This window comes from Hoplias malabaricus, chromosome 1 (assembly GCF_029633855.1).
Source record: "Hoplias malabaricus isolate fHopMal1 chromosome 1, fHopMal1.hap1, whole genome shotgun sequence".
Lineage (NCBI taxonomy): Eukaryota > Metazoa > Chordata > Actinopteri > Characiformes > Erythrinidae > Hoplias > Hoplias malabaricus.
Genome location: NC_089800.1, coordinates 77569176 through 77584485, shown reverse-complemented (window position 1 = coordinate 77584485; position 15310 = coordinate 77569176). Strand labels below are relative to the sequence as shown.

Here is a 15310-nt window from a genome sequence, read left to right as displayed (position 1 = left end):
AGTCTCAGCTGGCAGACTGAACTGGCATGAGAATATGTATGGAATTATGGGATAGGTCCGTCTGAGCTGGACTTATACATGGGTCAACATGAGCAGAGAGAGAGAGAGAGAGAGAGAGAGAGAGAGTATGAATGAGTGAGTGAGTGAGTGAGTGATCAAGTGATGGCCTAAAGACCTTTAGGCCAAGGGGTTAAACTCTGTCCCCGAGAATATGCTGTTGTCTCTCCTCCAGAAACCTGCAAGTTTTCATTGTTTCAAAACAGCTACATGCCTCTGTGTGTGTCTCTCTCTCTTTCTGTGTCTGTGTGCTTTTTGTGTGTTTATTAACTCTTTACCTGCTGAGCCAGATGTCCGTCGCTCCCTTTCCAGCTGCATCTGATGCTGCTCCATCATCTGTCTATAGACACAAAGTCACAGAGCTCATTTACACTCACCCTTTCCTGCAACTCAAATCCAGACAGCATCTCAATAGGTCTGTCCCTAAAACTAGAGAGCTGACTGAATAGATAGCTGTTTAAATCATCTGTCCTCATGAGGTAGATTATTGAGACGCTGTGGGCAGCTTAATGAGGTGTCTAAGTATCGGGACAGCCTACGTGTCGGTAGCGTGCACACTATGATGTAAGACGCTCTCTAGTTAGACGGCTCACTAGGTTTTGAGACAGAGACTGACCTACAGTGCATTATTCCATTACATTCCTGTTTCTACTGTTGATGGTATTAGTGGATATTTCACACCCTTGCTGCAGTATCAGCTTCCACTTGTCTGTGAAGAAAAGATTTTGGAACACACTTACGTGGGAAATTGATTACACTCAGAAAGAAAGAGTATGAGTGAGCACAAGTATGACGAATGACTTTGGAAATGTAGACATCAAGGCAACACCTTGAGCTTGGTCAGAAGCATCTCTCAGGACTATTTGAACTTATTTATTAACTTATGACCAGATTTTGTTCAGTGCAGTCAACATTAGCAGGTTTGACCTAATGTATTAGAGCATCACCATCAGTCTACACACATTACTACACAAAGCACTCACAGGCGGAATCACTTCACATGAGCCAAGGCCGTTTAAGCAGCCTAGCTCCAACAAGGCGTCTTTTCCAGGGACTTGACTAGTGTCCTCTCAATGGCCAGCAATTGAGAGGACACTAGTCAAGTCCCTGGAAAAGACGCCTTGTTGGTACGACAGGGTCACAGATCGTTTTCTTGAAAAGGAACGGAAGGTAGAATTTACGTATAAATAAACCAACACATTTTATGATGTAGGCCGATATTGAGCTCCCCTTCTTGAAAGAAGTGGTAAATTACAGAGCCTTACGGACTAATCTTAAAAGATGTCTGCCAGTTGTCTGAGAGATGTGATAAATATAAACAACAGATTCAAAAGCTAAAGCATTGATATAAATCAAATGATTCAACATTAAACTACAAGCTGAGTGGCTTTTAACTTGCACCTAGAGATGACAATAAGAACTGGGCCAACATTTGCCAACTACACTTTTAAAAAATAGAGATTCTGCAAAGGGTTCTTTGAGTGGTGCAGTTCCATAAAGAACCTTGTTAGTTATACGGATGTGTGAGTGTGAAGAACATTTTAAATGTTTAAAGGACCTTCTTTTGATTTACAGCTTGATTTACAGCAAAAAAATAGTTCTTTATTTTTAGTTTGTTTAATCAAGTGTCAGAGTGATAAAAACAATACACAACAAAGCACTCCTTACTGCAGTCATGCAGCGCACTGGATGGCGCCCTATTGTTCTATTGAACACCGTTCCACTGCTGGTGGGAGGCTTTACACAACTGTAGCCTGTGCATGGCATTGAGCAAAATGACCTTAGGCTCATTTGAATGTCCCATTCTGTTGGTAAACCTTTTTTATGGAGATTATATGAGACCCTACTTTGCTTTACAACAGCAAAACATTGTAGGATTTCTATCTGTGTGTAATAAGTGTTTTTCCAGGGAATAATCAGATCTCCCAGATTTGTGTGCAGAAATGTGTTCATGTGTGTGTTTGTAGTGGTGGTGGGTGGGTGTAATTTTTAGTCTTACTCAGAGGATTGCAAAATGCTTAAAATATTTCGCTGATGTTTTAGGCCGCAGTTGTTCTATGGCGTAATACCGCTCCGAGCCACTAGAGGGTGTCTACGGCGTGCCATCCCCAGACCAGACGGCAGCTGTTATGCGAGGATGTCTCTGTTCCTGAGGCTTAGAACAGAACAAATGATCCTCGCTTCTAAATGGCGACAAGAGCTTTCACTACGATTAGCTGAATGAAATCAGTCCTCCAGTGTCTGATACAGGGGATTCAATTCAATGTATTTGTACTTACTTTTAATAGCACACTCTGTGACAAAGCAGCTTTACAAAAATCCACGAGTAGACCCCTAGTGAGCATGCCAAGGATAACACTGGCATCCCTTCTACATTACATTTCCAAGAATCTTTAGCCACCTCAGCTAATTTAAAGTGCACCTATTGTGGTCACCGGTTCAACTGCTTGAATAATCTCCATATAATTGTATGAAATGTAATGAGATGCTCTGGAGCACCTGCACATGAGCATAAGGTCACAACGCCATGCTACGTGTGGCCTAGAGGTGTATAAATTTCCCAGCACTGGGTTAGAGGGCGTCTACTGCAGTGATGGAGCTCAATCTAATACCTGATGAGATGGAGAGGCATTTGTGTTAATCCAACACTACTCCCTGACTTCATTTCTTATTACAGATTGCAACCAAATCCCCACAGAAATGTTCCAACATCCATATATATATATGTACCTTTTAAATCTGTAGATTTTTAAGAAATCTTGGATGAGAACATGTTCAGAAGTTATTGACCATTTATTTATTGACCATATCACAAAATATACTATTGGGCATTTGCACTGCTTTGCACGCAAAAGTCTGATCCAAGCTCAGACATGTAATCAGACGTAGGTGGCTGCAGCCTCTGCATTAATCTGCTGTAATTAAAAAGAGATGTATGGAGAGAGTGGTGATCTAAGACTCAACGATGAGCATTCAGCACATTTTCTAGCCAATGTTGTTGTTTCAGGCAATGTGTCTGAATGTACATCCTATAAGGTATACAGTGTTTTCTACATAGTGCATGAATAAGGGAGACAAGACTAGAATTCAGACAGCGTTTATGTACAACAGAAATGTTGCAAGTGTGACATTTCGTCTAAGGCGAAAGCTAATATGAGTGCACATTGAAAACCAGTGCACACAATGGATAACTTGTCCAGTGTCTTTTAGTAAACTCACATAAAGGCATGAGTGCTTGAATTGTCTATGTACATAATAATTCAATTCCAAAAGCAAGTTAAACTACAGTATATTCATATCATTTTAGCTGAATGCTAACAAGCTGCTGTTTACATACAGTTTAAAACCTATTATTATTCATAAGACTCAAACCACAGAGAACATTGAAACACAAATTACAGTTTATAGTATTAAACATACGTTTCATAATGAATAAACATAATGTGTTGTATCCTGCAGCTTCAATCCCGTTTGCCATCTTGCTGAGTATGTTTCAAGCTGACAGAAACTACAGTAAAAAAGTGTACCTTGGTTGTACACTAAATTTATTGTGCATTGTGGGTAATGACAAAATGAACTCCACTGAAAAGGCATACAACACCACAAAATGGCTGACACCTTAAATAGTACCCTAACCACTCATAGATATAGACCAGCTATGAGACTGGATTTGAAAGAAAAATACGTTTGTATTCTGTATTTATTAGCATTGTAATATAGCCATTAAAAATGTCTCATGTCCTCAGCCCTCCAGTCAGTACTTAGCAAATGCTTCTTCAATAGTATGAGACATAATGCTCACCTTCTCTGGGCATCTGTGTCGTCTGTCACCGGTCCATTCTGTCGATGGCCTGCTGGACCTGGAGAAGAAGATGTGGAGTAGATAGATCCGTTTCTACTTTAGCCATTGTTAGTTAGCCTGTTTTTATGTGTTTATGCCCAGTCTATCTCCATGTAAATAGAAGTCTTAGGAATCTCAGCAAAATGATATATAAATTTACAAATGCAGTAAAATTAGTGGATCAGACCCAACAGTGCTGCTGGAGTTTTTAAGACCATTTGTGACACTGCTGTAATAAAAACAAGCCACAAACTCAGAATATCCACCCAACAGCATCCTTTGGGCAGAGTCTTATGACCACCAGTGGATGTCGGACTAGAGGATGACTAAAACTGCTGTGTCTGATCCAGTAGTACCATCACACCACCACAGCATCACTATCACTACAGTGTTGAGAATGATCCACCACCTAAATAATACCAGCACTGTGGTGTTCCTGACCATGTATACAGAGCAACATATGGACAACACTCTGTAATTGTAGAACTACAAAGTGCACATATATGGTGAGTGGAGCAGTTAAAGTGGACAATGAGTGTAGAAACAAGGTCATTTTTATAGCTACAGCTCAACACTGTCTTGGCTGTTGGTCTACATTTTGGTGTAAGAGGGAATATTGTGCAATCATTTTTTTTTACAGGGCAAGTTCTTTAAGTCCAGTTTTAATACGAGTGAAACATCTACTGTAAACCATAACATACAGTTATTGTAAATCATATTTCCTCAATAAATAATTCAGTATTGGGACAGACACAAAGTCTATCTCGACCATTAAGGATGCCATTTACGTTGACTGGCAAACTCCTCTTTGTGCTCTGTCCTAATCACTTCTCATCCATAACCCATTCTACACTAATATCAGACAAATGGACAGAGTAAGTAAGGGTTAGAACTGTAATCATGGCTGCCAGGTTCCCCAGGGCTGGGGAATGTGGTCCAGCCTCAATTTAAGGTGGAGTGTGTTGTTGCTGTATCTGTGGGGTTATGTACATGGCATGGTGTAAGTAATATAGTTATTTACAGTTAGTTACACTGGTGTGTATGTTTGGGTCTACAGTGTGAGGTTGTGTATCAAGGGAGAGAAGGCTCATGATATTTTTGGCACTTGAAATTATGATGGTGACAGTTTGGTCAACAATTCATTGCTTACCACAGATTGCACTGGGGTATAGATACAGTTTCAGAAACCATAAAAATAGACTGTTTGAGATCACTTCACAACTAGACACGAAATGATTCAGTTTTTACAGCATTAATTACTCGCAGGCTGCATTAATCATGTAGTTAATTTCAGATACCAAACATCTTGGCTGTCTGACCTGAGGCTTTTGCAGCTCCACCCATTAATAACAGGTGTGTAAAATGAAATCCTCTCAGGGTAGTCCACTGGTGTTCATGTGGTACCACACTGTATCAATACCAGCCTCTATGTAAACTGGCAATTTAACGTAACATTAGCTCTTTGGTTATATCTGATGTTAAATAACTGAAATTGACATTGCTGATCTGTTCATTTATTAAAATGAGATGGGATGTTTAGCACATGACCACACTGATGCACATATCTGTGCCTCTTAAAGAAAAACTGTGTAGTAAGTGTTCTTATTTTTTTTTGTTTAATTCAGAGCAATGTCCTGAAATCAAGGATGGCAAGGGAGGGAGGTGGGAAGTGTCCCACGGTCCTCTACAAGTTCCATAGTGCAGTTTCTGCAGTGCTTAGCCTGGAGTAGCAATGACAGAGGTTCTATTCTCCATATTGCAGCTCAGTTATTTTAAGGTAAATATAAAACTTAGGGTTCCTATAACATTTCTTTAATTAAAGTGAGGGGTGGGGTGGAGAAAATATGTGAGGTTGGACCACGCAAATATGACAGTATACCCAGCAACTAGAGCCGATTTAGACTTAAATATATTTGTGTCTTTTAAATTTTTTTCCCAGGCAATAGGGCGGCACGGTAGCGCAAACAGGTAGTTTCACTGTCTGTGAGGATTTTGATGTGTTCTCCCTGTGTCCGAGTGGGTTTCCTCCCACAGTTAAAAAAACCCAAAAACACGTTTGTAGTTGGACTGGCTACTCGAAAGTGTCCATAGGTGTGAGTGAATGGGTGAGTGTGTGTCGCCCTGCGAATGTCTGGCACCCCCTCCAGGGTGTGTTTCCACCTTGCGCCCACTGATTCCGGGTAGGCTCCGGACCCACCACGACCCTGAATTAGTTAAGTGCTTACAGACAATGAATGAATGAATTAAATTCAGGTAAGTGTTTTTGAGGAAGGATAATGGCCTTAGGTTCTTCATGGTTTGTGTTGATTCTTCTATTTGCACTGAAGAGAAATCCAAATATGTGGAAGATTCAGGAAGGCTCTTGTTTCAGGTTAAGCTCCTATGACTAAATTGAGGCCGGTAAAGGAATTGTTTAACCATATTAAGGATGGAAAATCTTGCCTGGGCTTCACAGAGTCGTGACTTCAACCTTGTCAACACTTTGGCCATAAAAGACTCACTGCCAGTCAGGTCTTAAAAGCTCCTGAACTCACTCACACTCTTGTGACAGAACAGACGCAAATCCAAGTCCCAAAACCCAGTAGAGGCTCTTACAGAACAAAATAGCAGAGAGCTGTTCTCAAGCCCACTCTTGTGGAATGTGATGTTTGTAGTATGTGCAACTCTTCACAAGAATAGTGCACTCTATAGTGCAACACTTCAGCTCTTACTGCATTTGTATACGGGACTGTCCCTTTTAACCTCATACACGACACAGCGAGGCAGTCCAGGCAGAGCCCTGCAGCAGCAACACTGTTCTATAATGAGCACAGTATGATCTAAACCACAGGCATTTAAACAGGAAACCACTGCAAAACAAGGGGCTGCAGTGCTGCTGGCTGCCATAAAACACAACAAGCCCCTCCTCAAACAATGCACTGCGTACCAGCAATTTTGCAAAACCTGCAAAAACCTAAATCTAAATCCAATTCCTGCGGAACGAAATGTCAAGGTTACCAACCACTGCTCGTCCCACTCCTGACGTCTAAATCAATATCATTTAAAAGTTCCAGATCAGCAGGGTCCTGCGAGGCCTTTCTATAAGAACAAGCAGAAATCAACATTTAACAGTCCTACAAATATGAAAAGAGTGATCCAGCTGTGGCAGCTCTCATGTCCTAGTGTCATGCTAGGAATAGAAGAGCATTTTAACTCCTACAAACTGTGATAATTACGTTTCTCGTGATTATACTCCCTTTGGATCTTTGTTTTACAAACTATATGCAGCTTTATGGTCACTGGTCCCGGCTGCTGAATTTCTAAGTGAAAAAATGTTCTTTGAAGAGAGCAACTTAGATAAGACACTTACTTTTTTACTCACTTTAACTCCCATCCTCCCATCCTTACCCTAACCCTCAACCCCCGGACCCTGGAGCCATGAGGCAGCTCTACACCACCTGTAGACCATCATGCCGATCCAGTTGAAGACTATAATGTATCATATAATAATGTGATGAATTGTGTTATTATTTTTCACTTAGATAATTAACACTACATATCATTACTGCCTCTGTTATTAGGCCTCCATCTTCCATTAGATCCTCCATCACAGATACAACTGCACTGCTCCAAACCTGGTGGTCATATAACCCTCTAGCTGACATGTACTCAGCTGGCATTGAGTACAGTGGGCTTAGGCTCATGCGCCAATACCAGTTCACCAGAAATTCACTGTCTGAATTTGAAAAGAAGTCCCATTTTCTGAAGTTTACTTTTTGGTCACATAGCTGTAAATGACAGGGGGAAATGTGAGTGTGCTAAAAAAAATACATTCCAGAGCTCTGAATATAACCGGGATCAGTCTTCTAAAAAATTCGTAACGCTAACAGATCATTATCACTATAGCCTCACAGCCAAACACTGCCACATTTCACAGCTGAAAATAGTTACTACCTGATGACACGACATGTGTGTGTGTGTTTGTGTGTGTGTCATGACAGGCAGCTGTCCACCTGAGCTCCTGACATTAGCAGACATTCTCATCTGTTCTCCAAGTATGACTAAGGATAGCACAGACATACACAAACACCCGATTAATACACCATCTATATATAAATACACATTCATTTACACTATAATAGATAAGGTATTCCACATATATTTACATTTTGTGAACAACTTCTTTGCTAGCATTTCTCCTGATCAAGTGTCAGCCCTATCACTGTGAGACCCCTGGTTTGGTTTCCCCTGTATATGATGCTCTCAAGGTAGTTGGTATGACATCATAAGGACAATTTAAAATCTGATTTATGCTTCTGCATTGACTCAATGCTTAGCCTAATTTGTCGCGTTGGTGTGTCTGCCTCACTCTGCAATTACACCAACAATACACTAGGGCTGAATCTCAAACATTTTACTCTACACCATGTTGTACAAAATGTACCGGTGAATTACATTTGTATTCTGTGAAGTGCACTCTTTAGGGAGTATGGGGCTGATTAGGACAGAGTTCAGATTTCTAGACTTCCTCAGTTATCTCTCCTCAGCTTGATCCATGTTCATCCAACTGCGCACCAAACACAGTTGGTATGTTCTGCGTTGACGCTACGCATTGTTACATTTCTGAAAATGTCCTTAAATAGAAAACAGAAATTCATGTTTCATTTATGCTTTAAATTGCTGCCTTTCCTTGATGTGTTGCTTTGTTGACAAAAGTGTTATAATCAGGGTTTCGAGAGTAGTAAGCCAGGGTTTGCAGCTGCTAACTTTAGCCGGATTAGCTTACATTTTAGCGTTAGACATTGATTCTGGTATTAAGTGCTTTTATGTAGTAGTTGTGTTGTTACAATGGCCAGAGTTACACTTTGTGTCGGTGGAACCAAAGCGTTGTTGAAAACAGTGTTATAATATGGTTTTTAAGGGTTACTGATAAACGTGGGACAAGTGCTAGCACCTGCTAACCTTAGCCAGATTAGTACCCTTTTTAGCGCTGGACACTGATTCTGGTAATAAGTGTGTGAGTGTGCGTATCGCTTGAGTACCCCGAGTGTGTTTATTACTAATAGCCCAAGAGCCAGTCATGACCGATGTGAATATCCCTCAGCTCAGAAAGAGAGGCGGAGAGGTGTGTGCATGTTTGTCTATGACGGAGAGAGCGGGAGTTCAGAAAATTAAAAAAATCCAATTCTTACATAGTATTCCTTTAAGCCAACTGAAAATTGTGATGATCAAGAAACCACATTGACCACAGTGGTACACTGAGCCAGGCGCCAGGTTAACACCCCAACTAGGTGTTACGTCTTATCCGAAGGACAGCGCCATTTGTTCAGTACATTGTCCCCCGGATCCACAGAGACCAGATGAGACTGCCCCCCCTGCTAGCCTCGCTAATACCACCTCCAGCAGCCACATTTCATGTACATAAGTATGTGAGGAAAAAGTTGTAAATATGACGGTGCATTAACATTGTTTATGCCGTGATAAACAAGGAGACGATCCTTTTATAAATATCAAATACTCACCCGACCATCAACCATCCAACTATTCTTCCAAACAATCCTGATCCAGATCCTTGGCTCATATCAAGCTCTTGTGGGTGGGGCATTTTGTAAACTATGAGTGAGTGGCTTACAAGCCAGCTCCTCGAGGTGCTTCATCATGTGAAAGATATTACAGTACCTTTTTTTAAACAGTTTAGTAAGAAGGTTCATCTAAAATCAGAACTCGCAGCTACCTGATTACAGCCGAAAGAGGAACAGAGATCTGCTGATACACAAAATAGATTATTCACACTCCTTCACTCCAGTTAGAGGCAATCTATAGTTTCACTTCCCCGTGGTTGTTTTCCCAATTCTCGAAATACTTTGGAAAATCACATGAAATCACACCGAGTGGAAACCATCACAAGGGTGAAGAAGTGTGAAGGAACGACATTAAGAGTCAAAAAAAGGGAAAGCAACTTTCATGCCAAATAAACACAGCCCATCCCATGTTTGTGGAGATGCAAAACAAATTTCTCAATGTCTCACATCTTGAAACCCTCAAACACACAGTTGAGAAGGGGCTTTTGAAAGTAATAATCATCACTGTCCTTCAATGATGCTTTAAAGTGCACTATTTTTATGCCTTTAACACCAGTGTGTGTCTTTAAGCGCTTAAACAACAGAGCTGCGTGTTCAATAAAACAATCTACCTATATATCTGTATATATAACACAGAATATCATCATCATCTTCTTTGATGCTTAAGCCATTTCAGGGTCATGGAGACAGTCACCTGGAGAAGGGCTTGAACCCACAACCCCAGGACCCTGGAGCTGTGTGACAGCGACACTGCCTGCAGCCGACCCACTGTGTTGCCCTAAAATAAAACATTAATAATAAATTAGAAAAACAAAGCACAAGGAATGTTCTTGTTTTCTGTTCATTCAAAGAACACCCAAAATGATCGTCCAAGGTACTTAGCCTTCTCCCCCAAGTGTGTAGAGGTGGTCAAAGACATTGTGTTAGCAGCTAGCTTTTTACCCTTGCAACTAGGCATTGCCTATATTTGTGCATTTAGTGTTATAATATTAAAATAAAAAAAATGCACTTTAAGTTGTGTAGGACTGAAAAACACCAACAAGTTCATCCAGTTTCGTGTTCATTCATTCATTCATTATCTGTATCATTATCAAGTTCAGGGTCGCGGTGAGTCCGGAGCCTACCTGGAATCATTGGGCGCAAGGCTGGAACACAACCTGGAGGGGGCACCAGTCCTTCACAGGGCAACACACACTCACACATTCACTCACACACTCACACATTCATACCTATGGACACTTTTGAGTCGCCAATCCACCTACCAACGTGTGTTTTTGGTTTGTGGGAGGAAACCCAAGCAGACACGGCGAGAACACTCCAAACTCCTCACCGACAGTGAGAATTGAGCGAGACTTGAACCCACAACCTCCAGGTCCCTGGAGCTGTGTGACTGCGGCACTACCTGCTGCGCCACCGTGCTGCTCCCAGGTTTGTACTTTCCTAAATTATTGTCAGCTGACAAACAGACCTCACTGCTCTGTATGTCACTGCTTAAATGGCACATTAAAATATTAGCATCATACTGCTAAGTGTATTTACACAGAATAATGTGTCTCTGAGAATATTAAGACATACTGTAAGAGCTACCGAATGCTTCACAAAAGCCAGACACCTCACTTGGCAGAGAATGAGGATGCTGAGGCCGGCCAGAGTATTTTAAATGCAGAGCTAATCTGCTACAGGGTAAAGAGTGGTAATGGGCAGTAAACAGTAACCGTAGCTTTAAGACCCAGGCACACAATGAATCATCTGGACCATGGTGAAGGAAAAGAGTTAATGTACCCCCAGGGGAAAGGGGTGTGCTCATAAATCTCAGCAGAACTGATACAAGGTCAGAGTCCCATCTCGCATCGTGCTGAGCACTACACACATGTTAAGAAGTAGTGACCCAGAACCTTGTGGTTTATGAAAAAGGTTTATAAATCATGAGACCAGCGCATGGCTTTTTCCCCCATCAACCACAAGAACCATTATATCAGCTTCATTAGAGTTTAAAATACTGCCTTCACATGGTGCTTGGTAATGTGTATTATACTCCCTCTGGCTGTTGTTAGGCAGGTTGACCATACATTCTACAACAAATGGAGAAACAAAAAGTGCAACAGGGGAAGGAAGGGTCACTATTTATTTTTATTTATTTATTTATTTTTTATTTATTCTCCCAGTTCTTCATGAAATATCTATGTCATGCTTTTGTTAAAATACCACAGGGATCAAACACCACAGCAACAATCTCCCGCTGTCTACACAGCCCTGTTCAGAACAGCCGGTTCCAGCTCTTGTTTCTTAAAATGATAATGATCCACTCTCTGTTCACCCTGACCCAAGCGCACAGCAGTGAGGAGCAAGGAGCGGGAGCTTTGGTTTTTCGCCACGTTCGCTCGGTTGTTTCTGCTTCATTCTAGTTTTGTTCATTATTTACGCAGTGCTCACATTTGTCTGCACTCATTATTTGCTCATTCTTGCTCTGTTTCACCAAGCTTTGTGTGTTCACATAAACGCGAGTCCAGCGTTGTGATTGGAGAGACTCAAATGAGGGGACTGAGCTGTTCTAAAATCTTGTGACGACAGCAGTGGGCCAAAATTAGAACGGCTCGTTTTCGTTTTCTGACTTCAGTATTAACAAATTATTTTCTGAGTGATATAATATGAAACGATCCATTCTAGAGACGCCTACTAAATCAGAACTGTTCACAGTGGTGGTTATAGGAATGATTTATATGTATCCATAAAAATAATAAATTAAATACATTAAAAAAAACAGACTGGTGAAATGATGCTTCACATACAGATTTACAATAGATTTTTATGGTTGGGTTTTGGCCCAAATGTTTTGTAAAATACATTTATGGCTAAAGAGTGCACAAGTGAAAGAACGTGGAAGTATTGTGTAGGACCACTGCTCATTTTGAATAGAGAAAAATGGCTGCATTGGGTTTTTTGGAAACTACAAGTTGACACGGTTCTCTAGAATTCATGATTACGTATCAAAGACTTTGTGTACATTACACACACTGAGTTCCACTTCTACAAACTATTTGCTAAAACTGAGTTGATAATCAGGAGCATTATGTATGGGGTCAAACACAGAGACCTGTAGCACTGTACTTCAGTCCTGATATCACACTTTTCGGGCACTGGTCATAGGTGTGCATTCACTTCAAATGGCTATATAAGTATAACATTTCAGTTGCATTAGTATTATTTTGGTGAATGTTAGATAAACACAAGCTAAGAACCTAAAGTTGATCGTGTAAATAACCCGTGGCATTTTTATTGCCCTCTGCCTTGGATTAAAAAAAATACAAAGAATGTAAAAAATTTCACCTCCTGTTTACATCACATGATGTCTCAAATCAACATGGAAGGTGTTGCTAGCGGTTCGGAAATAGCCCTGATAAACACAACCACACTCATCACGAGTCTAGCACAGACTCAGTGCCAGAGTACATTCTGCAACTTCCAGAACATCTGCCTCCCACCGAGGGCACCATAATAGCCCTTCGCAACCATTTCAACACACTGTTAACACTGTGCAGCTGTACCTCTCCCATTCACTCTCACTAGTAAAGCCCAATCCCCACCCTGCCACCAACCCCGCTTTTAATACTTACTGCTGAGTTTTATGACCGCTGAGCTGACCCTGCGGACTGGCCCAGGAGAGAACGGTGGTCCTAGCATAGATCCAGGACTAATGCTCCTTGCTAAAGCCTCTTAAGAAATTTTATAAACAGGCAGGGTTAGTTCTGCTGACCCCGGGGCTTAGATTTAGTTGTTATGGTTAGGACCCAGGTGAGGGCCGGCTGGCGAACACTATCTCCACTCTTCTAATCCTCACACGCTGAGCTGATGGGACTTCCAACACCCACATCTCCAACTCAACCCCAAAAAAAGCACCAGAGCACGTAAGATTTCAGAAGGCATTCTGAGACTGGTTGGCTCCAGGGATATTTTAGCCACACTGACCACCAATGAGGAGACGTCAGAGAAAACCGAGTTGTGAGGAGACCCCCATCCACCCCACCCTCCATAAGCTTATAAGTAGAAGCAGTCTGAAACTAGAGAAGCCTGCATGCTGTTCTTAAGTAAGAATCAGCGTCTCCACCTGCAAGTAACCACACTGTCACACTGCATCACAACAGCCTCTTAAATCAAGGTCTGCTGTGGCTATGGACTCGCTTAACTCAAAGACAAAGCAAATATATGGGTGAAATGTTCTAATGTGACAGCAGACACGCCACACCCAGATGTCCATTCATTTTTTCATTCATCTTCTGTAATCACTCCATCTTAATCAATGTCACAGTGGGTCTGGGCCATACCTGGAATCCTTGGGCACTCATCCGGTTACTCACACACACACACACACACACACACACACACACACACACACACACACACACACACACACACACACACACACACACATTAACCCTTTCTCAATTTTCTGAAATTCGTCTTCAAAATACTTGTATTATAATATATTGCCCACACGATTTATATGAAAATGTTCAGAACAATCTCAGCTCTCTCGTTAAGAGAGGCCCATGTGACCTGCAGCATTTTATGAAGAGATAATCTGTCTCTAACCCTGAAAATTATATTTCTTATGAAAACATCCCTTTACTCGTGTGGATGAATTGTTTTGGTGACTGAAATAGTTTTATCAGAGTCTTAAACCCAAGCGAATCCATCAGTTAGACACAGCGAGAGGCAGAGGAGGCGTGTCTCAAGCTCATACATAGGGTCGTAACTCAGGATGTACAGTATCGTGTACAGTCGTGATAACATTCAATCGAAAGAGCAGTTTCTGCACATTCAGAGAGTGTTTGAACTGTATTTCTGCGCTGTGCTATTGCTAAGATATTAATAGAAATATCGCGAATGGTTGTTGACGCGACAGCGTGTTCTTCGACCCCAGTGAGTTAAAGCTATAACCCATGAGAGGCTGTGTGTTACTGCCATTTTACTGCCAAGGACAGGGTGAAAGTGGCTACAAAATATGCAGAGCATCAGGTGGGAAAAACATATACGTACTACAATACATTAACTAATATACTAAGTAATATAATTAACTTCTCTGTTCAGAGCTGCTAAAATGGACAGTGAGAGACAAGAAGGTGGCTGTAATGTGACGGCTGTTCAATGTATTTATAATGCTTATAATGGATATTCTGGGTTCTTGTTCGGGTCTGTATGATTAATGTCGTGGTTCTCACCTGCGTCTTGTGAGCTGAGGACGTTGAGGGCGAAGAGCATGGCCGCGGAGAAGGTGCTGGCCTCCTCTTTGCTGGCGAAGTTGAGTCCGTACACTTGTCTGGCATCACGCCACTGGTGGAAGGTTGGTGTGGCCTGGTTATATTTGAGACCTTTTACTATGGAGTAGTTTATCACGACCTGTGGATGAAGAGGTGACGTGGTTATCAATTAAAATTCAGTGGGGTCCAGTTGTCCTTTCAGCAAAGGTCCAGAATCCTCACTCTCATGTCCTTCTCCCTCTCTCTAGTGAACTGAGCACGCAGGGTATACAATCAGTGTGAACTCAATTGAGGGAAGCTATTGCCATATTGACTGGAATAACTGTGTCTGCTGTCTATCGACAGAAAGAAAATAACGCTTCATCAACATTTGCTAGTACAGACCAAGGCCCGTGAATGCGGAAACAGGTAGGCAGTTCTGGAATGTGTGTAAAGTCAAACCTCCTTGTTGGATAGATAAATGTAAGACAAAGTGTGGAGGTGGAATGGAGGTGGGAGCGAATGGAGGTTTGTCAGACGTGGAAATGACGAGAGTTTGGAGGGTGTATATAGAGATGAGGGGAGGAGTTGGGGATGTGGTCCTACTCCCAAAA

The 15310-nt window shown here is 41.6% G+C and overlaps 1 protein-coding gene across 5 annotated transcripts in view; it reads right to left on the bottom strand.

The window, feature by feature from the left end:
* evla (Enah/Vasp-like a) overlaps positions 1-15310 on the bottom strand; it is a 58136-nt gene that overhangs the window by 10988 nt on the left and 31838 nt on the right. For all 5 annotated transcript variants that reach the window (XM_066684186.1, XM_066684223.1, XM_066684213.1 and 2 more), the window contains exons 3-5: positions 14679-14856; positions 3860-3917; positions 336-397 (exon numbers count right to left, since the gene is read on the bottom strand). In XM_066684186.1, coding sequence (XP_066540283.1) covers positions 336-397; positions 3860-3917; positions 14679-14856 — 298 coding nt within the window. The remainder of the gene's footprint in view (positions 1-335; positions 398-3859; positions 3918-14678; positions 14857-15310) is intronic.